This window comes from Equus przewalskii, chromosome 8 (genome assembly GCF_037783145.1).
Source record: "Equus przewalskii isolate Varuska chromosome 8, EquPr2, whole genome shotgun sequence".
Lineage (NCBI taxonomy): Eukaryota > Metazoa > Chordata > Mammalia > Perissodactyla > Equidae > Equus > Equus przewalskii.
Genome location: NC_091838.1, coordinates 3,633,860 through 3,661,826, shown reverse-complemented (window position 1 = coordinate 3,661,826; position 27,967 = coordinate 3,633,860). Strand labels below are relative to the sequence as shown.

The following is a 27,967-nucleotide window of genomic DNA, read 5'->3' as shown; positions in this document are numbered from 1 at the left end:
TTGACAATTTTAAAGACGTTTTCTAATACAGCTTTTTTTCCAGGGAGCAGAACACTGTCCTAATTGTTATGAATAAAGTTTTCAGTTAATATATATTGTCTTTTAGTTTGTCAATATGAAACTATTTTAGCATTGTAATCTCTTACATGTTCTATAATGTGACTTTCTCCCACATTTAAAGAATTTCCACCTAAAATAGAGTTTTGTGTAAATGCAGGAGACCCAAGTTCTGGTAACTAAAGTTGTAATTTGGGCAGGTAATCAGGTTCTCAGCTTTCTGATCTTTAAAAAGAAACCAAGATCTGCATTTTACTGTGTATAAATTATGGCTCTCTAGAATCATTAGAGAGACAGACAGATAGGTAAGTAGATAGATTGATAGATAGATGGATGGATGGATGGATGGATGGATGGATGGAAGGATGGATGGATGGAAGGATGGATGGATGGATGGATGGATGGATGGATGGATGGATGGTTGGATGGTTGGATGGATGGATGGATGGAAGGAAGGATGGATGGATGGATGGATGGATGGATGGATGGATGGTTGGATGGATGGATGGATGGTTGGATGGATGGATGGATGGATGGATGGATGGATGGATGGATAGATGGATGGATGGTTGGATGGATGGATGGATGGTTGGATGGATGGATGGATGGATGGATGGATGGATGGATGGATGGAAGGAAGGATGGATGGATGGATGGATGGATGGTTGGATGGATGGATGGATGGTTGGATGGATGGATGGATGGATGGATGGTTGGATGGATGGATGGTTGGATGGATGGATGGATGGTTGGATGGATGGATGGATGGTTGGATGGTTGGATGGATGGATGGAAGGAAGGATGGATGGATGGATGGATGGATGGATGGATGGTTGGATGGATGGATGGATGGTGTGGATGGATGGATGGATGGATGGATGGATGGTTGGATGGATGGATGGATGGTTGGATGGATGGATGGATGGTTGGATGGATGGATGGATGGATGGAAGGAAGGATGGATGGATGGATGGATGGATGGATGGATGGTTGGATGGTTGGATGGATGGATGGAAGGAAGGATGGATGGATGGATGGATGGATGGTTGGATGGTTGGCTGGATGGATGGAAGGAAGGATGGATGGATGGATGGATGGATGGATGGAAGGATGGATGGATGGATGGATTGATGGATCAATCGATAGATCCTACCTGCCAAAGAGCAAGAGTTTTAATCAGCCAAATAATTATAGAGCCTGAAGCTTTCAGATCACTCTCTGCTAAACAAAAAACTTCACTCTGAACAATTTCCAAAATTGTTTATTTGTCGTATATAAAATCTGTTTGGCTTCTAAGTGTGCAAAAAATCAGTATGGTTGTATTGCTAACAGACTGTCTAAGCAGTCTGTGCTCTCGTTAGTTAATTTTTCCATTTATTGCACTTGGTTAAGAAAGACATAAGCATCTGCTACCAGTGGATGTGGTTGGGAGTTCCCTGTGAACATAGATCCCCTGGAAAGGAAAACAGATTGGAGAGGCTGGACAAGAAGAAAAGCTTACAAAGTCAGTGCTAACAGTTTTATCCACAGTAATTCCTCATAAATTACACTCTGCTCATATTTATGGTTAATTTTTTTCTCTTTTTACTAGTGATGCCTGATGCGGGATCGGTGAGCCGAGGAGTCGAAAGAAAGATTTCTTAGACTCTCAAGATCTGGCAGTAGTGCTCTTTTATTTAGAGAATAGTGTGGAATAGCATGGGGACAGGACCCATGGGCAGGCAGAGCTTCTGCTGCTGCCACTGCTGCTGCCCCCGCTGGCATGGGGACAGGACTCATGGGCAGGCAGAGCTGGTGCGTGGGGACAGGACCCACGGGCAGTCAGAGCTCCTGCTGCTGCTGCTTCTGTTGCCCCCGCTGGCATGGGGACAGGACCCATGGGCAAGCAGAGCTGGTGCATGGGGACAGGACCCACGGGCAGTCAGAGCTCCTGCTGCTGCCCCTGCTGGCATGGGGACAAGACCCACGGGCAGTCAGAGCTCCTGCTGCTGCCCTGAGTTGAGGGTTAGGGCTAATTTTATAAGGCATGGGTACGTGACTTATTTTTACTGGAAAAAAAGAAAAGATGATGTAAAAAGTCATTAAATGATTTCAGTGCAGATGGGGTCTGGTTATTGTGCGGTCATATAACTTTAGATACGAATCTGGCCATATAGATCGGCATGCAGGTGAGGATGCCCCGGGCTTCTCTCCCTGGGGCAGTCCTAATTCATACCATAAAAAAAGTCCACTGGGTCATATAGTTTGGCATGTAGGCCAGGTCACCTTGGGCTTCTCTAGCTGGGGCAGCCTTAATCCACATCAATGCCAACTTGGGCAAGTCATTTAATACCACAGGACTTGTTGTCTCTTCCATGAAGTGAGCATGAAATTAATTCCTGCCTCATGAGATTGTTCTGAGGATTAAATGAAAGGATGTATCTATAATGATCTACATTATGCCTAGTATATTTTTAGTGCTTGATCAGTGCTAGCTGTTAATGACAGCTAACGGTAAACATTGACAATGATGGTGAATGTATTTCTTACACTGATATTCATGTAGCAATGGCCCTATGACTGAGAATAAGCTGGTTGGTCAGTCGTCCTTCCACAACAGTCCATTATGGCACCTCTGGATTATTCTCTTTTTGTTTTCCCTTCTCCTGCTCCCAGAGTGTTCCAGTCGCAGCCGAACACACTTCACTGCAGAGAGAGAGTGCTCAGCTCTTTCCTTTAACCCCACACCGCTTTGGTTTTGGTCAAGAAAACAGAAATCACATAGATATATTTAACAGGGATAATTATATGTAAAAATGTTCTGATTGGGTGTTAAGGAACAGAAAAAGCAAAAAGAAAGCAGCATGGAATAATGGAATGAGCAACCACGAGAAGCAGCAGCCACATGTAAGGCTGGGGAAACAGAGGAAGAGGTTGGGATTATCAAAATTTAATGTAGAACAAGGGACGTGCAGTGCTGAAGCTGGGAGCAGGCGGTCCTGCTCAGCTGGTGCTGGTGTATGGAGCCCAGAGGGGGCCCTGTGCGGCTGGAGCCCAGACCTCCCAGGGAGGGCAAAGACAGTGTTCCGCAAGTGTTGCAAAATTACTCAAACTGGAGTCAGCTGCTGCTACTAGAATGCATTGCTGCTGCCAGGGCGAAGAAATAAGGCTAGAGTAATGCTGACAAGAACAGGAAGCCAAAACAAAAGCAGGAAGCAGAACATTAGGAAGGATGGATCCTCTCTTCCTGCCCCAGCTTGGCAGTCTCCCTCTCAGGTCCTCTGTTGGCTGAGTCTAGTGAGGAGCTCCTGGCCCCACGGGAATGCAGTTTACGGAGTCCCAACCCCAGCTGCGGCTAAAGCTGGGTCTGAGGCTGAGAGATTAGAGTTTAGTAATTGACATACATCCACATGGTGTTATCCGATTTCTGCCAGGTTTGGCGATTCTAATGTAATTGGGGATTTTCAACCTTACATAGTTTTAGCTTAGAAAAAGTTCTTTACACAAAGTTCCATCTTATCATTTTGATGCATTGGCCCAGCAGTAACTTTTCCAAACACTGATTTCGTGTCTATCCATGGTTTCAGGGATCATGAAGGGTATGGTTACTCTAAGCTTTCACATTTTTATATTACACGAAGCATTGTCCAATAATTTACAGCATTTAATAGCATTTTCTTCTAAAAGGTCAAGTATGACTCTAAATGAAGGACATTACACGTTATTAAAGCTGAGCATAAATATTTATACTCTTCCAAGTAAAGTACAAGGAGATGTATACCTAAAATTATATTAAATCCCCCAAGGTATGTTTTCAATTTCTGAGATATTATTAGCAGTTTAATCCAACTTTTTTTCAGTAGTATCAGGAAGAGCACTGAGCAGTTCATAACCTCCAGTAATGAGTGAACTTCTGCTAAGAGAAAAAGAAATGCCAGAGGTGCTTTACCATATGGAAAACATACACGGTACACATATTAAATGATTCAAAATGGGCGCTGTTCAACTCTGGAACCGTTTTGGCCCTGTATATATTAACACAAGAGAAGTTACTAGTTTTGTGGTGCTCATGAAAAAGACTCTAAGTCAAGTTGCAGTTGTTTCAGATTATTGATTAGTAGAGCACAGTATATGTTCATGAATATTGCAAAAACATATTAGCAAGAGGTAGTGGCTGTTTCATTACACAAATTTAAATTACCATCTGGTAGAATCACATTCCACTTAAAACATTTGGAAATACCAGCCTGGTGCAGTTGACAAAGGACATGATTTGGAGTCAGAAGACATGCGTTTCAGGCCTAGATGTGTGTGTGCTGGCTGATTAAACTTGAGTAAGTCACTTCTCTTTCTCGTAAGTTTCCTTCACGGGCAAAATGGCTGAATACCCACATTATAGAATTATAAGAATTGAATAAGAGAATCATTTTATTGATTTATAGCCTTACAATGCTATTGAATGAATTAACTTTTTAATTACTAAAAGCTGTACACAAAATATAACAGATAGCAAAGTAGTGCAAAATATAAAGACTATATATTAAGGTCAAAATATTGCTAAAAAGATCACTCAGGATTTCAATCAGCTTGCCTTTAAAAGCATGTCCAAGAAGAATTTGCACGAGATCCAGGGAGGGGATCTCCACTGAAAGTCTCAGAAAAGTTTAATCACAAACAATAGAAATAGAAATTATTTATTTACTGGTCTCAAGTGAAGTGTGCCTTTAAAAATTACTTTCTGATTCACTTTTAACCAAAAGCTTATTTGAAGTCAGGGTGGAAATTAGAGACAGATTTTATGAATTTTGAGTAGTTCAAACAGTATAGAAAACAGATATGCTAGCAGGATATAAGAATCATTCATCTGGATTTCAAATATATTCTTTCTTAAAAATGATAGGCATTTAATTTGGTTTTATAGACTATACGTCTGTCAGAAGTGGAGCATGCTGAAGAGGAGGATTCAAGGTTGAATCAAGACCCAGGGAGAGATCTTCTCTGGTCCTTCGGTCATTGATCTTTGTTTATGTGCTAAGGGCCCAGTGAGAACATGGCCCTGAGCTCGTTGCCAGGTTTTGGCTCTGGGCGGCCCTTGGGTTCAGCCCCCAGTCCAGACCACGTATTTCTGTTAGATTAACCATGTAGTGACTATGTAGTTTTGATTCATAAGTAGGGAAAATGAGCAATTCTATTCTTGAAGGAAATTTAACAGAAAACAGATAATTACCAATTCTTGAAATCACTGTTTATCTAAAATGGAAATTTAGTGTTTGGGGACAAAAAACTATGCAAATATTACATTTTCAAAATTTTTTCTTGAACTTTAAAATCACATTAGTTGACAATGAAAAATAGCCAGTGAGTCAAAAGGCCACAAGGTAATGATTTATTAGAATGTAGTATATCTATTTGAGAAAATGAAGAACAATAATTAAAATAAACATTAGGAAGACCCTTTAGCAGGCTTGAGAAATGTTTTTAATATAAACCGAAAAGAATTAGCCAGAATACATGACTGTGCATATATTATGTTTTCACGATGTGAAAAAATATGCGTACCTGGGGAAAAAAGATTAGAGAATGATGGTAGTTGTTTCAGAGTCTGAGATTGGGAGTGTGTTTTTTTCTAAACTATTGCTTTACTATTGTTAAAGCTTAATAATAACACGCTTTTAATAAAAATAAGCATTCAAAATTATATTCATATTTTTATGTCAATATGCCATTATATTGCCTTTGTCCAAAACGGAGCTATTTTTTAATAGCTAATATCCTTATTCTTCCTAGAGACAAGTTGTATTTATTTTTATCAAGTAAATTAATACTAAAATTATTTAACAGTTCTTAGCTTTTCCTAGGTAATAAAATTACATATCCCAGGTATTATTCAAGCAAACAAAATTCCAAGCAAGAAAGGAACACATGAAAATAGAAATATTTATTAGATAAAGCAAATTAAATCCTCAAATTTCCTCATTGGGTTTCTTTTATTCAAAGCTGACTACATTTATTTTATTTACTGCTTGAGAGTGGGTCTTTTAGAGTTCTTATTTTAAAATAGACCTTGGAGAAGAGAGAATTAGGTTCGGCTTCATTATAAACCACTATCCATTTGACCAGCAAATACTAGGGGGAAACCAGTATTCTTAGATCTTTGAGAGTTTTTATTTTAATGCAGACCTTGGGGAAGGAAAAACTATGTGTTTGGCTTCATTATAAATCATTATCTATTTGACCAGCAAGGTATTAGAGGAAAAATGATATTCTGACTAAGCAATATTAGGGAAAAAGAAGAACCGTTAAAGAACAGGAGGGGGAGTATAATTCTGAGAATGGAAGGAATGAAAAAATAGGAGGAAGGAAGAAATTTCAAGCTTTTAACTGACCTTTCAGATTTGGATTCCATTTAATTCTGTTGGATTACAATCTTTGTTGTCAGTCTATAATCTTTAATGGACTGTTTCCTTTGTCTCAACAGTATTTGCCGGTTTAATATTTTGTAAAGGCAAAATTTCTTTGATTTGCTCTAAAGAGAATTCTGATGAGAAAGCCAGTGCGGTGTCCCCTGCATGTGCTGCCTCTCACCTACTCCCTCTGCATGGGATCCGCCTACATCCCGCCTCCCAGGCCCAGGAAGTCTGCCCCCTTCCCGTCATCATCTTGAGGTTTTTATGCAGTCAGATAATATTCAGTCTTCCTTCGTTTTATCTCTGGTAAACTCAAGTGTGCACAATCAAAATTAAGAAACTCCCCAACTCCATTAAATTTTGCAAAATTAAAAATTACGCTCTCATGTGTAATGCCCTTATAGTTGTCTCTCAGTATCCCCAGGGGGCTGGTTCTAGGACTCCTCGTACATACCAAAATCCCCGGATGCTGGAGTCTCTTACATAAAATGGCACAGTATTAGCGTACAACCTACACCCATTCTCCCATATACTTTAAATGATCCCTAGATTACTTATAATACCTAATTTAACTTAAATACTATGTAAATAGCTGCTATACTGTATTGTTTAGGGAATAAATGACAGGAAAAAAACTGTACATGTTCAGTACAGACACAACCATCATAGGCCTTTCGACCCACAGTGGGTTGAATCCCAGATGTGAAACCGGTGGATACAGAGGGCCTACTGTACCTTTCTTTAGGTTTCTTTTGTAAATTGCATATTACTTTTAAAAGTTTAAATTCTGGGGGCCGACCTGGTGGTGCATCAGTAATGTTCTCATGTTCCACTTTGGCAGCCCAGGATTCGGTTCAGATCCCAGGTATGGCCCTACACACGGCTTATCAAGCCATGCTGTGGCAGGTGTCCCACATATAAAGTAGAGGAAGATGGGCACGGATGTTAGCTCACAGCCAATCTTCCTCAGCAAAAAAAAGAGGAGGACCGGTGACAGACGTTAGCTAACCTCAAATCTTCTTCAAAAAAAATTTAAATACTGATACTGAATATCTTCCCATTAAGGGGCAGAAAGAATGGGTAAAGACTTGCTTAATTCCTTGGTGAGAAAAGAGAAATCTCTGTTTGAAGCAACTCATCAAAATACTCAGAGAACAAAGGCTACGCTCTGTAGGAATTGACGACAAAGGACACAGCACATACTGACAGTGCTCCTAAAATGTGCTAAAAGTATGTCACAAATATAATGAGCAAATGCAGCTGTCTTTTCTCAACTCAAGATCAGGGCTGGCCAACACTGAAGGCTTTATAATCCTTGGCTGGGGGAAGCAATAGAAATATTGATAAATATTTCAGCTCCCAGTAAAATATTATCAAATTGCCTTATAATTGAATCAGCAGGAAATGTGGCTTTAATGAACCTCCTAAGTTGTGATTTTGTGGCCTTGGGAAACGGTCCCTCCAAAAGAGCTTGCCTCTTACACCCTGAAAGATGAGTGAATTGCTGTCTTTTCTTTTCCCTCAATAGCTTTGGGTGTTGTAGCTCATAAAAGTGCCTTTGTGTTTTGCTTCACTGACTTAAGGCGCCCTGTGAATTCAACTTATAAATAAGGAATGTAGACCTTGTTTTGTGATTGAAATGAGGGGCAGGCTTAGTTGACCCTTTTGATTTTCCAGCCCCTAGTGGTATGGATAATATTCATAACCCTTTCAGCCTTGTCCTGCCTGTACGCTTTGCAGTAAACTGTAATGTGTTGACATCCATGACCTGCTCTTTGCTGGCCGTTCTCCAGCTCTAATGGACTTTGCTCGTTCACAGAGGATGGCACCTGTCTTGAACTCTGTCTCATTTCATTTCTTCTCCTTTCCAGACATCTCGTAGTTTTTCCCAGCATGTTTCCGAAACGTTTGTGAACAGTTTAGCTCTATAGTGTAGGAGACATTCACAGTACTAGATTCTGCTCGCAGTGTGGTTTGTATACTACTTTTTTCCCCATAGTGTCATAGTTTTAAATGTCTCTAAATGAATATTTGAAAACCAGTCTATCTTGTTATTATGTTTTATATATTATTTTCCAAAAAGAGATTGTCGCATTTTCATCTGTGTGTGTAAATAGGGTGTAATTTTATGAAATAACCTATTATAAAAGTTTTTTTTTAATTTTCTTCCTGTTCTAGTTTTCTCACTTCTGACTTTCATATTAGATTATTTTTATTGACTGTTTTAAAGCAATTATGAGAATGTAATCCATATAATGATGCCACAGTAAAATATGTAAGAATCATTCTTCTAAGTCAATAATGCTATTTTCTTTATAGTAGATAGTATAATAATACATCTGATGGCAAATAGACTTAAAAATAGATGAGTAAATATATCTTCATATTTTTTCTTTGACCTTTTGTGCTGCTCAAATGTGCTAAGTCACACAAATACTTGTTGTCTTTATATATGCAGTATAAATAATATGAAGCTTTTGAATCTATGAATTACATGTTTATATAAATGAGTAAATACTCTTATGCTTTTATTCCTTTCTTTGTTTAATGGAAATGCATGATTGTGGTAAATATCATTTTTTACATTTTAGCAAAAACTTCTGAGTTTTATTGGTCTTCTTTTTTGTTACAGAAATTTTCAATAGCTGACTCTACAAATATTTCTACTCTCAATTTGCACATCTAGCAAATTGTCTTAACAATAGAAAAATATCTTGATAAATATTTCCCACCAGCACTTCAGGCAACAAACATTGTCCTCATGCCAGCACCATTTCATTCAAACTCAGTCTGCTCTTTTCTACAGTCAGAGGAAACTTTCAGTACTTAAAAAGCCCTTAGAGAGAGATATAGCACCATAGTGATTTCTCTCTTGTAGCTGTTTTTTCCTTCTGAGCTGTTTTCTGGTTGGACAATAATTTTCTTTGCTTTGTTCGTTATTCTGCATGAAATTTTCCTCTTCAAACTAGCGAGCCAATAAGTGTCTGATGTGTAAGAGGAAGATTTCTGTTCCTAAGAAGGGTAAATCTGTCAAACCAAGCAAAGAAATATACTTGGGAACAAAGGTCAGAATAATTTCAACAAATTGCATGGTACTATTGGAGCAAAGCTCCTTGTCCTTTCATAGTTTAAAAATTAGTTCACACTGGAGAGTCAGATCCTAATGTCTGGAAAGCATAGACTATATTAGCATCCTATTTCTTTAGTGAAAAATGAATCTTCTAATAAATACCTGTGTGAGAATAACAATGAAAATAAAAACGTTTATTGACATTGTTTACAAGGCCACTGTTTTAATCATTTCACGAATTTGGTAGAGCACTTGGGCACAAACCAACTCTCAGCCGCATTTGTGTTTTGCGAAGGTTATTTGACTACCACGGGCGCGTGCCTCCACCTCCCCGCGCCGTCATTCCGCTGAAGCGTCCCAGAGTGGCTGTAACCACGACTCGCAGGGGCAAAGGGGTCTTTTCCATGAAAGGGGGATCAAGATCTACTGTCAGCGGGTCTTCTTCGTCAGGCTCTAAGTGTAAGTAATCTTCCTTGTTTTATTGCCTTTTTAAAAAGGTGGGGATAATTATCATTGCATGAATGCCTGTATTCAATAAATTAATCAGATAATTTCGGAGTGTCTGCTATGTACAGAGTATTAGAGAAAAAGGAAATGGATGAGAGCTGATGTCTGTTTTCTACCACACTCTATTTCAGTAGGGGACACAGACACAATCACAACTACAAAAACCCAGGACCAATTTGAAAACTGTTTTATCAAAGCCAGTAACTGTGCTCTTGACCCACTTAGCTCGCAACATATTAAAGTCCTGAAATTGTACACGTTGCTTCTAGTGGAGAAACAATTCCATTTCAAAAGGAAGTACGTACACAATTTTTTCAAAGAAACATTGTGCAAAGTTAGTACCTTTTGAATATTTGAACATTAGGATAATTAAGACAGGCAAACAATATAGCAGAGATGTTAAAGGGGTAACTGACCATACTATTCTAAATTATTATGTTATGTGTCTGAAAGTATATTTAATGTCATAAAAAATAACATTTACATAATTTCACATTAGTTCATAAAAAGTAGAGATTCAGGTGACATTTGAGCAGAGACCTGAAGGAAGTAAGGGAGTGAGAGAGTGAGTCTGAAGCTGTCAGGGGCAGAGCGTTCTAGGCAGAGGGAATGGTCAAGGCAGAGACCTTGCGTTGGAATAGTCAAGGAGCAGCAAGGAAGCCAGTGTGGATGCAGCAGAGGAAGGGAGGGGAAATATGGCTGGAAATAAGGTCAGAGAAGCTGAGGGAAGGCGAGCTCCAGGGCAGCTTGGTAGGCCATTGTAGGGACTCTGTAGTTACTCTGCATCCCAACCCTTTAAGACAAGTAAGTCAAATACTGTTATCCCACTTTTGTCGATGAGTGAACCCAGAGAAGTTCACATGGCTAGTAAATGGTAGAGCCAAGACTGGAACCCAGATCTTTTAACTCTCATACCCATATGCTATCTACTATACAACGCTGCCTTTTACCTTAGCACCATCAGAAGTACAAAGAAAGAGTCACTGTCGAAATACTCTATTTTTACATGAGAATGTGCTTTGTCGTTATTAGTTCAGGAAGCAGGAAGGCACCGATGCTTCTGGAAACTAACTAAAGTTTGGTGTGTTCAGAATTTGAATTAGAATTTGACTCAGCTGATATAACCTAAATAGCAAATTACATAGATTTACAGTTCTCTGTGTACTTAGTTACCCACTTCATCTTTCTGTTTGGCGGATAGATAAATGTGAATTCCCTTTTTGAGCCTTAGTAACAGAAGAAAGTGAGTTTCTGCAGCAACCTCTAAACAGAGTGTTAAATGCTGTCAGATTATTGTCAAAAGCAAGGAAAATTCTCTAAGTTGGTTCTTGCTTTAGAAAACTGAACGTTGGCTTGTCTGCTAGGTTTATGGAAGACTTCTTCTACAATGGTGCTGTTAAGTTAGTTTCAAATAGAAATATCTTAAGATCTGTGGATTCTTCACCCCGTGGTCACTTTTAAAACAATAGTTCTCAGCGGAAGCATTGTTGTCATTCTGCTTAATTGCAGTGCACCCCAGGGCTGCAGAGGAGCATAGTAGCTTCCAGAGGTTATTTTGAAGTAAATATCTTAATATTCAAATGGCCAAGTTGTTTTTGGCCCTTTTATATTTGGATTTCTAATTTTCTTGGATCGTGGAGACAGAATGGGGTTATAAAAATTTTTTTGAGTGTCTTATTAAGAATTTCTCTCACTTCTGTACTGATCACATTTTCTAAGTGGACATATAAGCAGAATGTATTTTCTGCTTTTAGTGTAGATTAGAGTTTTACCTCCCAACTTTTGTTACATATTTATATATTATATATCTTTTCTTTTTCAAATATTCTGTACCTCTCCTTATGTGCCAACTCCCAGTATCTGTCATTATTATTACACATTAGGACTTAATTTAAAATTGTATGAGATTTATTATTTACACCTGTTCTCCTTTAAGTCTTAGTTTTAGGCAGATTCTAAAATAATTTCCTTAGGTAAATTAATAACATAATTTCTCAATCTATGCATGTCTGAAAAAGTCCTCACATATACATATTTTGACTTGATCTAGAATTATTTAATTATATGTCTTTTCCCCTTAATACCTTAAGAACATTATTCCAACATCTTGTCACTTCTAGTATTCCAGATAAGGACTGATGTTAGTACCATTCTTTATTCTCAGTTAGTATTCTCTTCTTTCTCTCAGAAACATAGAATTTTAACTTTTATTTTTAAGAGCTCAGAAATCTCAGCAAGATATGTCTAGAAGTGTATCTTTTTATTAATTTTGTTTGGATTTTATGAGCCTTTTGAAATGAAGATTCTAGTCTTTCTTATGTGTAATTAGTGGAAAATTTTCTCCATCCCTCACTTTTTTTCTTTTTGACACATATTTGCATATTAGGGCTCCAACTTCTGTCTTCTTTGTCTTCTCCCTTTCTTTTTCTCTTTTTCTCTTTCTGTTCTTTATTGTGAGATAGTTTCTTTCTACATTTGTTCTCCTAAAGCAATTTTTTTTAGAAATTTCACTACTAACAATTTTTTATTCAGAAGTCAAGTTTTTAGTCCTAGAAATTCTTGTTTGTCATTACCTCTGTCTAAGAGTTGCCATGGCATTTTTTTTTGTTGAGGTATAACTGACATATAACATTATATTATTTTCAGGTGTACAAGATAATGATTTGATATTTGTATATTTGTGAAATAATCACCGTGACAAGTCTAGTTAACATCTGTCACCATACATAGTTAAAATTTTTTTTCTTGTGATGAGAACTTTTAATATCTACTCTCTTAGCACCTTTCAAATATGTAATACAGTATTATTAACTAGTTGCCATGTTGTACATTATATCCCCATGACTTGTTTATTTTATAACTGGAAGTTTGTACCTTTTGATCCTCTTCATGCGTTTTGCCCACCTTTCATCCTCCACCTCTGGCTACCGCCAATCTGTTATCTGTATCTAAGAGCTTGTGTTTTTTGTTTTTAGATTCCACATTTAAGTGAGATCATACAGCATTTGCCTTTCTCTGTCTGACTTATTTCACTTAGCATAATGTCCTCAAGGTCCATCCATGTTGTCAGACATGGCAAGATTTCCTACTTTTTTATAGCTGTATAATAATGCATTGTATGGGTATATATACCACAATTTGTTCATCTGTTCGTTTGTTGATGGACGCTTAGATTGTGTCCATATCTTGGCTAGTGTACATAATACTGCAAAAAAAATGTGGGTGCATATATCTTTTTGAATTAGTATTTTCATTTTCTTCAGATAAATACCAAGAAGTGCAATTGCTGTATCATATGGTAATTCTATTTTTAATTTTTTGAGGAACCTTCATACTGTTTTCCTTAGTGGCTCCACCAACAGTACACAAGGGTTCCCTTTTTTCCACATCCTTGCCAGCACTTGTTACTTCTTGTCTCTTTGATAATAGCCATTCTAACAGGTGAAAGGTGAAATCACTTGTGGTTTTGGTTTTCATTTCCCTGTTGATTAAGGATGTTGAGGATCTTTTCATGTCCCTGTTGACCGTCTGTATGTCTTCTTTGTAAAAATGCCTATTCACATTTCTGCCCATTTTTTAATTGGATTGTTTGTTTTGTTTTGTTGTTGAGTTGTATGAGTTCTTTATATGTTTTGGATATTAACCCTTTTTAAGATTTATAATTTACAAATAATTTCTCCCATTCAGTAGGTTGCCTTTTTCATTTTGTTGATAATTTCCTTTGCTGTACAGAAGCTTTTTAGTTTGGTGTAGTCCCATTTGTTTATTTTTGCTTTTTTTGCCTTTGCTTTTGGTGTCAGATCCAAAAAATCATCACCAAGACCAATGCCAAGGAGCTTACCAACTATGTTTTCTTCTAGGAGTTTTATGGTTTCAGGTCTTGTGTTCAAGTCTTTCATCCGTTTTGAGTTGATTTTTGTGTATGGCGTAAGGCAGTGGTCCAGTTTCATTCTTTTGCATGTGGCTGTCCAGTTCTCCCAACACTGTTTATTGAAGAGACTGGCTTTTCCCCATTTATGTTCTTGACTCCTTTTCCATGGCACTTTTATTAACATTTTCTGACGTGGGTTTGCATCCATAGTATCCACCTGTTCTAGTTATTTGCCTCATCTCCCTCCTACAAAAAGCTGTTTCATTAATTGCTTGCTTTCTTATAGAACTCCCTCATATCTGTGCACATCGTGCTGTTTTTTTTCTCTTGGGCAGTGAGGGACTAAGAGCCGATGGGATTTCTTACACAATTGAGTAGTAGTTATCTTGGACCTCTCTTTGACATGTGGGAAGGCCTTTATGTTTTCAGGTTAAATGGAGAAAGGCTGTCCACCCAACAGTGCATCTCCCCTCAGGCAATGCTTCTGGAGTCAATGGGACCCTCAGACTCTCCAAGGGTTATATATTGCAAGGGGCTAGGTATAGTCCTCACTCTAAGAGAATTTACTAGATCTTTCCCTCCCTTCCACACCAACCTGGGGATCATTAAGATTCTTCCCTGGCTTCTAGTAGAGACTAGTCTTTTTCCAGCACCTGTATATTTAGTACTTGCTCCAACCTCAGCATGTAAAAATGTTGTAATCCCATGCCTCGTTCTTTCAGAGGACATGGCATCTTAGGTATATGTGGATGCTCTTCCAGTTTCCATGTCAGCCATAATTTATCTGATTTTATTTTATAATTTAATTTAATATTATTTTTTGTAGGTTGAATCACCCAACCATAGAGTGTACTCATGTTTCTATCCCTCAGAAATCTCAAAATATTGAAAAACTCTGACTTTTTTCTTACATTGGAATAAGTAAATAATGAAAGGATATTTATAGAAAAGCAAATTGCCAAAGTCACCTACTTGGAGAAAAAATACAAACTTGCATTGCAGTTTGTCACTGAATTACACATAAGATGAGAATCTATTCTTCAATCCAGCGGTGGAACCATTGGTTTAATTTGATCTTCTCTTTCTGGTTTTGTGTGACAGATGAGATGGTCTTGAGGGAAGGCTAAGTCTGAAACTGGACTTCTTAATATAAACCAGAGATGCTTTGAAATAAATTTGGTGTATTTTATTTTTCTGCAGCACTCCTTTGGAATTGTGCATCCCAGAGTACCTTTATGACTCTGGAAAGTAATGGGTAGAAATAAGTAATAGGCAGAAATATTAGATAAATTATGGGATGAAAATCTTTTATAAGGGCCATCTGGTAAAATAACTATTCAAATAAATATTTGAATAATATATAAAATTTATTCAATATTATTTAAATAATAATTATTGTAGATATATTAACTCTCAAGTTGTGTTAATTTTAATAAAATTATTAGTATAGAAAGACAACAGACTGATCAATACTATGTATGTTTCATATAGTTCATACATTTAGCAGCTCAATTGCAAAAAAGTTAACTGTAGGTTAGTATTATTAGTGAAAAATAGATCTAAAGAAGATTTATAGATAATTCACTGGCAAGCATAGCAGAATCATGATTGCACATTCTCTCTAAAAGCATATTGGCAGACTGTGTTATATATACACACACATATATACATCTATGTATATAAATATATATATATATGTATATAAATATTCATTATTTGATAGTACTTCTATAGTTAGCCTGGTGTCTGGAAATAACAGTAATTTTCAAATTCAAATCACAAATGACAAGTTTGGGTAAAGTGTAAAATGTACTGTGTTAATATTGACTTATGTGAATGAATATTTACTGAGGTATATATCTAGCTCTTTTATTAATAGCTGTTTCCCAGTATTTAATGACTTGGCAAGTTCAGAAGAGGAAATTAATGTTATAGTCTGGACAATTTGTCATTTCTTATTTCAGAATTTTTAAAATGACTAAATTCCACTGCGGAGAAAACCATATAAAGAAAAAATATATTAATGTGACAGTTTGCCAAAGCTGAGTACTGATAAGTGTTTAAAGTGGATTGCTCTTTAAAAAGAAATAGACTACTACTAGGTTTTTCTCTCCTTTTCAAAGCAACTTGAACTAAAACTATAATCCATTTGTCTCGTCCCACATCCTGGAATCATAAGACAGAGGGTGTGTTGTTGCTAATAAGCACTGTACAGAAGAGAAGACGTGAATACCTGTGAGCGTTAGCTGCCATTTCTCAGTGAAAAAACCAGTACCCTCTGAAAAAAATTCTGTTAAATCAGTTTCTTTAAATCATTAATTTAGATTCTAACGTCTAACAAGAAAAATCCTAATAAGTTTGGATGCCTTTGGGGTGCTGTCAATCCACTTTTGATGACAGAATAGGTGACAGACTAGTATAAAAGCCCGGAATCAGCTAACAGAAAATTAAAGACAGTTCAATTAAATTTAAACAATAGTTGTTGAGAACTTATCCCCATCATTAGGGAAGTGTTGTGTTGGATTTTTCCCCCTAAAGCATGTGATTTAAATATGGGGATAAAGCATCAGTCAGAGAAACAATGTTAATATCCAGCCGAGAGTCATTAAACATCCCCATCCTTCCATTATCTTGGGCCAAGTATATATTCTGCTGTTAGGTTTTTAAGGAAAGAAATTAATGTTGGCCAGAGGGGGGTTAGAGAAGGCTTCATAAGGATGTTGAAGTGAGTTTAGAAGGGTAGGTGGATTTGGAAAGATAGAGCCTGAGAGGCTCTCACTTTCCAGGAGGCAGTCTATAGGTGGAAAAGAACAGAGGCTTTGCTGTCAGGTTGCCTGCGGGGGAGATCCGTGTTCCCCCACATACCACCACGGTGGCCTTGGGGAATCCTTCAACCCCTCTATGCTTCTGTTTCCTATCTGCAAAATGGAAATAATGATTCTGAGTATCCAATAGGTTGTTGTGGGAATTAAACTGCTTATGCACATGAAGAGCTTAGGTAGATATTGGCACATAGTCAATGTTCATTGGGGTTAATTATTATTATTACCATTATTATTATTACTACTGCTACTACAGGGTATAGTAGTCAATATCATGGGACAGGCAATTACAGTAACTGGAATCCAGTAGTGGCTCTGTGTATTTTGGGGCAAGATACTTTGCTTGCTGTACCTTAGTTTTCTCATCTATGACATGACAATGATAATCTTACTGCTTTCTCCATAGAGCTGTTGTAAGGACTAAATGAGCTAACACATGGAAAGCTCTTAAAACAGTATCTTCTATTATGAAAGTCTTAATAGATAATAAATGATAATAGTAATAATAATAATAGTTATTATTATTATCTAAGGCAAAGATTTATTGCCAGGAATGTCAATTAAGAAACTGAGGATATTATGATTAAGCAAAATAAAAGAAAAAGTTGGGTAAAAGAATAATGAAAAATTGTGAAGAATATTGAAAAGTTTGAATTTCATCTAGGACTGAGCGAAAAGACTCAGCAAAATGCTACCTGATCAAAAGGATAGTTTAAGAAATTTATACAGGTGTGTTCATTTGCTAGGAAAGCCATAACGAAGTGCCACAGACTTGGTGCTTAAACAACAGAAGTTTATTTTCTCATAGTTCTAGAGGCCAGAAGTTGGAGATCAAAGCATTAGCCGTGTTGGTTCCTTCAGAGGGCCGTAGGGGAAGGGTCTGTGTCAGCCCGCTCTGCTTGGCCTGTAGAGGTGTCTTGGCTTCTCCCTGTGTCTTCCTTCTCTGTGTCTGTGTCCAGATTTCCTCTTCTTATAAGAACCTCAGTCATACTGGATTAGAGCCCATCCTAATGACCTCATTTGAACTTGATTACCTCTGTAAGGCCCTATCTCCAAATACAGTCAACATTCGGAGCTACTGGGGGCTAGGACTTCAACATATGGATTTGGGGCAGGGGTGGGATTAGGGGGAGACGAAATTCAGCCAGTCACATGGGGGTTATATGTGGAAATCTTGGTCTTTCCTCTAGCTCTTTTTATTTTGAGAGCCAAATTCTTGGATGTTATTTAGTTAAGTAATTAATTGCAGAGAATGAGATTCAGGCCCATTTAGCTCATCTTAGTAAACACACTGAATTTCTCAGATGCACATGGCTTCACGGTCTGAACACGGACTAGCACTTTGTATAAAGAGAATAATAAATCCCCACTAAAATCACAACCTAATATTTAGATACACAGCAGCCCAACCAAAACAATTATAATGTATTTATAATAAATAAATGCATTTGTGAGCATCTCTGCTTCGGTTTTTTCACTAAGCTTTAATGTGGCTCATTAATGTAACCAGATTTAGAAATATAGACAGAAAAAAAGGCAAATAGCAAAACGTTCAACAAACTTCTTTTTATCAATATAGCTTATGAGTATTTGAGATGGTTCTCAGTTCTACTGTAGAACTTATGTTTTTTCTCCACTAACAGTTCCACAAAGGGTCTGATCGTTCTTCTGTGGGATTATGAAAGCATGTGGGCATGAATCCTATCAATAAACCTTAATAACATTTCTTACCTCTCCTTCTTCCTCTTCTGCCCTTTTCCTAGATCAAGTCCTAATAAGCAGAGTCTTGACTACTCTGATCATCTCTTGACTAATTTTCTTGCCTCTAGGGTCTCCCCTAATTCACTAATTCCGTGCCCAACTGTGGAATTATTATAAACCAAATGTTTTGTCGATTCCTCACTCAAAATTCAAAATTACTACCATTTTCCAAATAGGAATCCAAACTCATCAATGTACTTCTCAAGATACATCTGACCTGGTCCTTCCATTCCCAATTCCACCCCCACCCACTTTCCTTCTAGCTTAATTGAGCACTTACTTAAATGTTTCCAAATTTGTGTTCATGTACTTCCACCTGAAAGCCCTTTTCTTTATTGTAAGAAATATGTTATCAACTGTATTGTCTATCTTATGTACAAATAAGCATAATTAATCATCTTACCTGTCTTTCAAGCTCAGGCAATACCACTCTCATGAAACAAGTTTGGACCTTTCTGTGCTGCAAGGGCATCATTGGTCCTCTAAACCCAAACCAGTTCAGTTGTTCAGCTTCCTATTTTGGGACTTAAGCCCTTCTGCTTCTTAATATGGTTATTTGTGTGCACATCTAATCTCTCCATTTTAGATTACAAATCCATTCTTAAGTTACTTTTGCATTGCACAGAGTATACTCTTAAATATTTGTGGAATATGTGTCACCAATATTATTTTTGATGTTTGCACTTTACTTTTTGGTTTTTGTACATTTCATAGTTGACTATGAGCTGTAGCTTTAGAAATGCTGCAACTCAAAGAGAATTGGTCATAGAATATCTTGAGTTAGTGAAACAAGGAGACCAATTCTAGCCTGCAATCTGGGGTCTAAAAGCAAAGGTGTGGATGCACATTTTCAAGCTCTGTAATTTAAGATTTGCTACTTCCTTTACTTGGAAGACCTTTTTTGCTTGCTAAAATGCAAAGTATCCTTCCAGTTGCAGTTCAAGGACCCATTCCTTCATGAATATTTTCACAATCAGTCAACTAGTCCCATGAAAACTTATTTCTCTTGTCTTTGCCCACGTGGTTGACATAACTTCAGTTCATCAGCACATACTACATGACTACAGAATGGCTGAACTAATATTCCATAGATGAAATAGACATGACCCCCAAGGAACTAATATTCCATAGACATAATGATAGGACCCTCATTTTCAGGCTCTTACAGTCTGGTGGGGGAGATCAAAATGAAGGGAATAACTTCAATATCAAGCGATAGGTGCATTCTTCCATTATTTTACACATTTTATTTCCTATTTGTTATACTAAGTTGTTTACGTATTTATTTATTCCACTAATTATAAACTCCATGAGACCAAGGTGGCAGTCCATCATGATGATAAGTTCGTGGCTTGGGGGGGAAAAAAAGAATCAAACAAACAAACATAAACCATGGCTTTTGAGTCAGGCAACCCACTCGAACTTGAATTTGTTGCCTCTTTGCTAGGCCAGCTTAAACACATTACTTAACTTCTCTAGCATTCACAGTTCTAATGCATAGAACAATTTTACTATTACATGCTTCGTGTGTTCATCGTAAGGATTAAATGAGATGGTATATGTGCAGCTGCTATGAAATGCTGGATGTATGGATGCATACAATAGGCATTTAATGTATAGTTATCGACTAAAATAATGTACTCACTCTCCATTTCATTTTCTCTTTCTAAAAATATATAGAAAGAATTGGTATAGATGTATATAGGCATAGATATTATGATTACACACATATGTGTAACTCCTTTTTCTAGGAAATTCTATCCACAGGGGTGGTAAATGCCAAACTACGTTTACATATATAAGGGGAGAATTACACCAATTTGTTCAGTTCATTTTATCAAAATCTTTGAAAGTCTAACTTGTGAAAACTATTTACAAGACTGGCAGATTAGCTTCTGCATATTAAACTACCTTAATATATCTGAATAAGAGGAAAGGAGCAGACAGAAGCAGAAGCAGACAAATTGAAGGGATAATGATAAAGACTTCTTAAAATCCACTGTAAGAAAAACAGTGGGCCTCATTTTGTCCAGACGTGACTAATTCAGAAATCTGTGGTTCCTTAATTCATAGCAAAGGAAAGAACTAAACCTGATAATCATATTTTTCGTATCAAATGAAGCTGCATGGCACGACGAAGAGCGTACAGCATATAGTGAGAAGACTTAGGTTTGAACCTCAACTCTGCGTGTTCAGATTATTACATTATGCAAAGTCATGATGTGATGTTGAGAATGTCAGGTAAATATTCAGATTTTCAAGTTCCTTATTGATGAAATAGTGTTTGTACAAGTGATTGATAAATTAAGTTCTACGCAAATTATCTAATTTTTTTCAATACATAATTTATCAAAGGCTGGGGGAAATAAATAAAAAGAGAAATATAAATTAATGTGAATTATTGTTAAAGTCCATATGGTTACAAACATTTTAAAATTTTCTAAATAGTTTATAGGAAGCATGATGTTGGTGAAGGATGGTATGTAATTATTTAGACCAGGGTTTCTACCGGTTAGCACTGTTGACATTTTGCTCAGATAATTCTTTGGTGTGGTGTGGGGGGCTATGCTTTAGGTTGTAGGATGTTTAGCAGACCAGATGCCAGTAACACCACCCTCTCTGAGTCTTGACAATCAAAAATGTCTCCAGACATTGCAAAATGTCCTTGCAGGGCAATATTACCCTCTGTTAAGGACCACTGTTCTAGACAGTTCACTGAAGATTCTTTATTTGTCCCTGAATAGACTTGCCCCACAGGTGACTAAAATAAATTGAAATGTTTTTCACCACATAAATCACAAATGCACACATTTTTTGATATAGGCAGATGGTATCATCCCATGTGCTTCATTTCCTTTTTGGATTATATCTCATGTTACAGCAAAAGGCACAAACATCATTTTGTTGACTGTATCAGAATGTAATAACATTTATCATCAAATCAATGAACTCTTAAGAGAGAGAGAAGATCTGAAATGGTTTAATATGGCTTCTTTTTTTCGAACTAAATACTACTATGATAGTTTAGGAAAATATTTAAGATTATCTGTACAATGTAACCTGACTCCTAGTTTCTCTAGTGTCGCTCTTGCCTAAAAGCAAGCTAAAGTAATTTATCCTAGGAACTTTGTTATTTTTTTTTCATTTATCATTTTGCTGATCTTGAAGAATAATTCTAAATTCAAGCCCTATAACTGCCCACAGAAAAACAAAGTATTATACTCAACTGGAAAACCAGAGATTTTTATTGTGACAATATGTTTTCTTTTGTCTATAATTTATTGTAAAGCTTTTTGTTGTAGAATTTATCTAGAGGAAAAGAGTGGGAGACGTTTTTCCTTTGAAGGTAGTGTTACGGATGTCTTCTAAACTACCGTTATGTTTGTATACTCATCTACTAGGGCAGACTCATCACAAAACTTCTGAGCTTCCCCCTACAACCTGAGCCTCTAGAAGTCTTTCCTATCCTAGCAAATGGCAATTCCATTTTCTCGGTTACTCAGGCCAAAAATCTTGGAGTTCTCTTTGACTCCTCTATTTCACTTACACTTTATTTCCAATCATCCACAAATGCTTTCCCCTCAATCTTTAAAACATAGGCAGAATCTGTCTCCTTCTCACCACCCAACTGCTAATACTTTGGTCCAATCCATTCTACCATCATTCCCACCTTGAATTATTTCCACAGTCTCCTTAGCAATCTCACTGATTGTGCCTTTGCCCCCCTACAGTTTTTCACAACACAGAGTCAGAAGAATTCTCTTCAGATGTAGCAGCCGGCCCCTATATCACTCACAGTAAAAGCCTCAGTACTTACTTTGGCCAACAAGACTCTATACAATCTCCGCCATAATCCTTTTCCCCCTTCTCCACTCTCCACCTTGCCATCTAACTTCTTGTTCTCTTCTCTCATATGCTCCTTCCACTCCAGCCACAGTGGCCTCTTTGCTGTCACTAAAACACATCAAGTACAGTCCTGTCTCAGACCTTTGCATTTACCATTCCTGTGCCACACACCTTCGCCCATCCCACCACCCCTAGATAGACCCATGACTTACTTCCTCCCACTGAGACTTTTGCTCAAATGTCACTTTATCAGTAGAGCTTGCCTTCTCCACCCTATATAAATTGACAAGTCTCACTCCATAACCAGAACTTCCCTAACTTTTTGTCTGCATTACACAGACAGACACACACACGCATACACAAGTACACACACATATATAAAATATATTTGTTTATTGTATTACTCCACGCCTAGATGGCAGTTCCATGATTTCAGACATTTTTGCCTCTCTTATTTACTAACGTATCCCCAGCTCCTGGGGAGGAGCCTGGGCAATGATGGGTCTCCATAAATATTGTTGGGCAAATATGTTAGATGCTTGAGTTAAAAAATGAGAGCAGTTCCTGCTTTTGTCAGGGAGAGAGACATTTAAAGAAATGATCATTCAAAGTCTCATCTGAAAGAAGTATGGGTGGAAGGAGGATGAGTTTGTTAAAGAAGAGGATCGAGGGTTGAGGATGACTTTCCTGTGTAGGCAGCATTTGAGCTGGATATTTAAGAATTAGATGGCATTTACCAAGTGCAGGAAATGAGCATGCGTGGCAGACCATAAAAACAACGGGAACAAAGGTATGGATGTCTCAAAAGAAAAGACACTTTCAAGAGATGATGAAAATTGTGACTAGAGCCCAAGATAATTAGAAACACAAGCAGAAGAGTAAGCAAGGGAAGGTAATTTGGAGTGTCCTGGGAAGTAAGGCAGTTTTCTCAAATTCTAACATTCATAATTTTTAAATTGCAAAATGCATAATCTTCAGTAATTAGATATAATTTTCCCAAATCCCCAGCTTGTCTACATTAGGGAACTTTTACATAACAATTATATAACAGTGAGCTGGCTAAAAGTATTCAGTATTATTCTTAGTAAAAAAAAAAATACTCCTGACTCTTACTACCTAATACTCTACATCAAAATAAAGGCATTATATTCCATGCGATGTGTCTGCAAAGATGAGGATTATGGATTTGGAGAATTGAAGTGGAATTGGGAAAAAATGCAAAAGGGTGGTTGCCAAAGGCAGGTGTTCTTTTCTTATTCTTTCATCATTGTGCTTCTGATAAAAAGCGTATTTCCATGCTGATTTTCTCTTTGCACCTCCTGTTTGCTTATCTATTTCCCCTTTGGACAGTCAGCTCCAATTTAGTGCCTGGCACATACACAAAGCTTTCAGTAAGATTCGTTGGTCTGGTTTAAATTGGCCTGCAGTGACAATACTTACATATCCACACACCACAAATTTTACGGTATTTGCTAATTTCTTACTGTGCTCAAGACATTGAGCTAAGTTTTATTAAGAATGCAAGAAGAGAGAGAGAGAAAGAAAAGGGGAAAGGAAGGAAGGAGGGAGAGAGGAAAGGAGAAAGAGGAAGAGGGAGGGAGTAAGGAAAGGAAGAAGAGAGGGAGGGAGGGATGAAGGGGAAAAGGAAGGAAGGAAGGGAAGAAGGGAGGAAGGAAATAAAGAAAAGAAGGAATTGGATGCCCTCTCTCTATTCAAGAGAGTTTGGTTGTAGAGTCTTTGAAGGGGTAAACCCATGAATGTATCTTGCTTCAGACTACTGTCTAAAATTCCTTCTTTTTAAAATGTTGCGTCATCAGAGGTCAGAATAATTTCTTAATCAGGAATCTGAACAATTTTTCATGGATCTGGTTTATGATCAGAAGAGAGAAAGTTTTCATTAGATACTAATCTGATTTAAGATCTCTTTGTAAACCTGTTAGTATTTTTAATTGAGGAGGACAGACTTCCAAGCCCAGGAACTCATGGTAAACATCATGAGCTCCATCAGTCGATAAGAGGAGAAGGAACTTATTAAAACACAGAAAACATTCAAAAGCTTGACTTCTGAAATTTTTCAACGCCTGCTCCGGTCTTCACTCTCAAGAAGCTTATAATTTAAGATGAAAAATATAATTATAATTGTATATCATATATAAATAATAATAGAAATAATAGCATCTCTGCTTCTGCTGTTTATTGGTCCTGATGATGTTCTGGGCATGGTGCTAAGCGCTTTATGTGTGTGATCTCATTAAATTCTTATAACAAGCCTCTAAGGTAGAGGATGGAAGCTATAGAGATGTCAAACCTGAATCTTAATGATTGCAAGTGACTCCCCACGGGACACAGATGTGAACCAGCATCCGCCTGGTTCCATGCACTATTTGATTGAGCACTAAGCTTTTCTGTTCAAGTGAAGAGTGTGCTTTGAGAGGAAATGGAATATACAGCGGGAATGTTTGGAAACTTGGGAGCAGAACCTGAAGACCAGTTTAAAGAGTTTGGTTTTTTGCATGTGTCTTTGTTTGTCTTCTGGCCTTTTTCCTATAGAAATGGGGACTTTCTGGGAGTTTTCAGTAGGAAAGGCTTATGACATAAATATTACCTGGAGGTCACTGTGCAATAGGTTGGGCTGGCTGAAGGCAGAAGCCCGATTAAGAGAGCAATGAAAACAGACAGGAAAAAAAAAAGATGGGAAGATAAAAAACAAGAAAATGGACTAGGATGCTTTGTATCTAAGACTCTCCTTAATTCTGAACTCACTTCTGTTTTGGAAAACTTTCAGAAATCAAAGATGCAAAGATTTTTAAAATTCTAAGCTTAGAAACCTATAGTTGGAAAGTATACATCTATTTTAATGAAGTAAGTAAAAATAGACAGAGGATTAATGTAATCCATGGTGCAGTAAAGAAATTGTTTACAGGAGCGAAGTGTAGATGAAAAGTAGAGAAGAGTTAGAGAGAAGCACTTCAGACACGGAGGTGGCGCATCTCAGGAATTCCATCTGAAAACCGGGCAGCGCAGCACAGAAGCATCCCCAATCAGTAGAGAGTGAGTCCTACTGAGGAAAGGGAGAAACAGGACCACAGCCAACCAGGCAGGCAAGTGGCAGGCCTCCTCCCAAGGACAGCACTGAAGTACAGTGAGGAAGCAGCTTCCACAATTGCTCAAGAAGCAGCCAAGACAATTTCTAACCCCTGCTTTGCAGAACCTTGATGAGCATGTGCCGCTAGCCGTTCCAAGATTGGAGCCAGGCAATTTGCCCAGGGCTGGAGAGATTCGGCATTTCCTGGAAGAGGCCAGGAAAGAGCAGACAGAACCTGTCTGGATTACATCCTTGTTGTCCCTAAGCTTGAATAGCATCAACGAATTAGACCCAAATTTTATAATGATCTTGCTTTGATCTTTAAAGCTGTTCCTACAGTGCTAGACGTGAGTCTAAACTTAAAGGAAATCTTGGCTCCCTCAATTCTTATAAGTTCCTACTTGGTGAGTCCGGAGTTTTAGTTGGTTTGTGATGTATTTCTATAAAATGGGGCACTGGTGGTTTGTTTATGTTTTATTAAGGAGATAAATAAATTAAAATTAGTCGACTGCATTCCTGGGATGAGAAGTGGCTCCATTTACTAAGAGATATATTCCATTAGTTTCCAGCCACAGTCCCATTTCCCCTGCACTGAAATCTAATGTTATACAATAAAATGTTTTCCATTAAATTTGATAGGTTTAAGTAAAACTACATGACATGCTTCCATCAAAGGGAATGAAAATCATTCTTCAAAGCAGAATCAATTTGCAATTGTGACAGATGACAATTTTTCAAATTTAGCTGCAATTTAACAATGCCGCTTAGATGTCTTTGAAATAATTGACATAAGGAGCAATTCTCTATTTTAAACTGTGTTCTTCTTTCAGTTTGGTTCTTCATAATAGGAACACTCCACAGGGTCCCTGATTCTTGCAGTTTTTATTTTGCAAACTACTTTGCATCATAAATAAAAATCTGCCTTTCATAAAAATTTCTGATTGCATAAGGAAAATGATTCCTCATTTTTATATTGGAAAAAAATCTGTTCTTCCTTTGAGCAATTAATGTACATTGATGCATAATTTAGCGTATGTATTTTTTTTTTTTTTTTTGCTAAGGAAGATTCGCCATGAGCTAACATTCATTGCTAATCCTCCTCTTTTTTTGCTTGAGGAGAATTAACCCTGAGCTAACATCTGTGCCAATCTTCCTCTATTTTTTTGTATGTTGGACGCCTCCACAACTTGGCTGGTGAGTGGAGTAGGTCCAAGCCTGGGATCCGAACCCACAAACCCAGGCCACCGAAGCAGAGCACATAGGACTTTAACCACTTGGCCACTGGCCTGGGCCCTGTATCATATATTTTAGTTGACAAATAGCTCTATTTCAAACAAACATAGATTGCATTTAGTTTTTATTACTTATAAAAAATTTCCTGAAGACTCAAGAATCAAACTAAATTCTTAATTTCTTCAGAAATTTCTGGGGAATATACAAGCTGAAATCATTATAAACTTGAAAGGAAAAGTGACAGAGAAGAGTAAAATGCTGAAATTGCGATGTATGCCCCAGATCCTGAAGCGCAGCTCTCTACTGAGGAGTGGAGACCCCAAATCTCACCTAGTGAAAACTCCTGGGCAGGTGTTGCTGTTCTATAGTTTTAAAATCTTTGATCTGATTATTGTGGGTTCATAGCAAAGTATTCAATGGCTCTCAGAAAAGTGAGAAAATAAGAACAGGGTAGTGAGTTTTTAATAAATATAAACATATTTCATTTCAAGGATTGTCCTTTAAATAGGAGATTTTCCTTTTCTTAAGCCCCTTTCTTTATAAAATACATATTATAGTTGGTAATAGGATGGTTGCTGTGTTGTTGTTATTATTAACATCCTTACTTGGCAAAATGGAAAGTTGTCCATCTTATATTAGTCCCCATTCTTTTTTCTTTGAAACCATACTAAGCACTGAAACCCTGGACTGGGAACCACTACTGTTAGAAAATATCTGTGGGAACTTCAGTGAATTTCCTTTCCTCCAGCCCCAGGGCTTAGAGAGAGGCAAGCACAACTCACTCCCTCATTCCAAAACAAAGAGCAGAGGAAGTAGGAAGAGTTCAGTAAGTTGGAGAGAGTTCTTTCACATCTAATGCATTTCTTTAGAGGATAAATGTATACTGTGCTTTAAATCATCAAGGAACTGGATTAAAAATATCATTGACTGCTGAAATAGATATTACAACATAGTCCTCAAAGTCGTATTAACATACCTGTCATGATTTAATCATTCCTTAATCCAAATCCATTTTACACTGTGGATTTACTCTATTATTTGCCAGAAGTAAATTTAGCATCATTTAGTTGTTTTATAAAATATTTCTAGAATCCTCTATCCCTTGGCATAACCTTCAGTGAAAAGATTTAGCATTGAATGCTCACGTCACTGAGACTCACTGTTTGTAGTTGTCAAAGTCATCCAGTACTCCAGGGTCACTGGAAGTAATGAGAAACTGACAAGATTGAAAAGGATCCTGTGTGCCTTGACACAGTCTTGAGAACACATGGGTGTCTGTGAGTTGGGTTCTGAGTGAGTCATGGTGCATTTGACGTTCTGTTGCTTTCT

General features: G+C 37.4%; 1 protein-coding gene across 36 annotated transcripts in view; it reads left to right on the top strand.

Annotated features, from left to right (window-relative positions):
* RALYL (RALY RNA binding protein like) overlaps positions 1 to 27,967 on the top strand; it is a 657,017-nt gene that overhangs the window by 576,462 nt on the left and 52,588 nt on the right. For all 36 annotated transcript variants that reach the window (XM_070631414.1, XM_070631403.1, XM_070631408.1 and 33 more), the window contains one exon: positions 9,809 to 9,972. In XM_070631414.1, the coding sequence (XP_070487515.1) occupies positions 9,809 to 9,972 (164 nt within the window). The remainder of the gene's footprint in view (positions 1 to 9,808; positions 9,973 to 27,967) is intronic.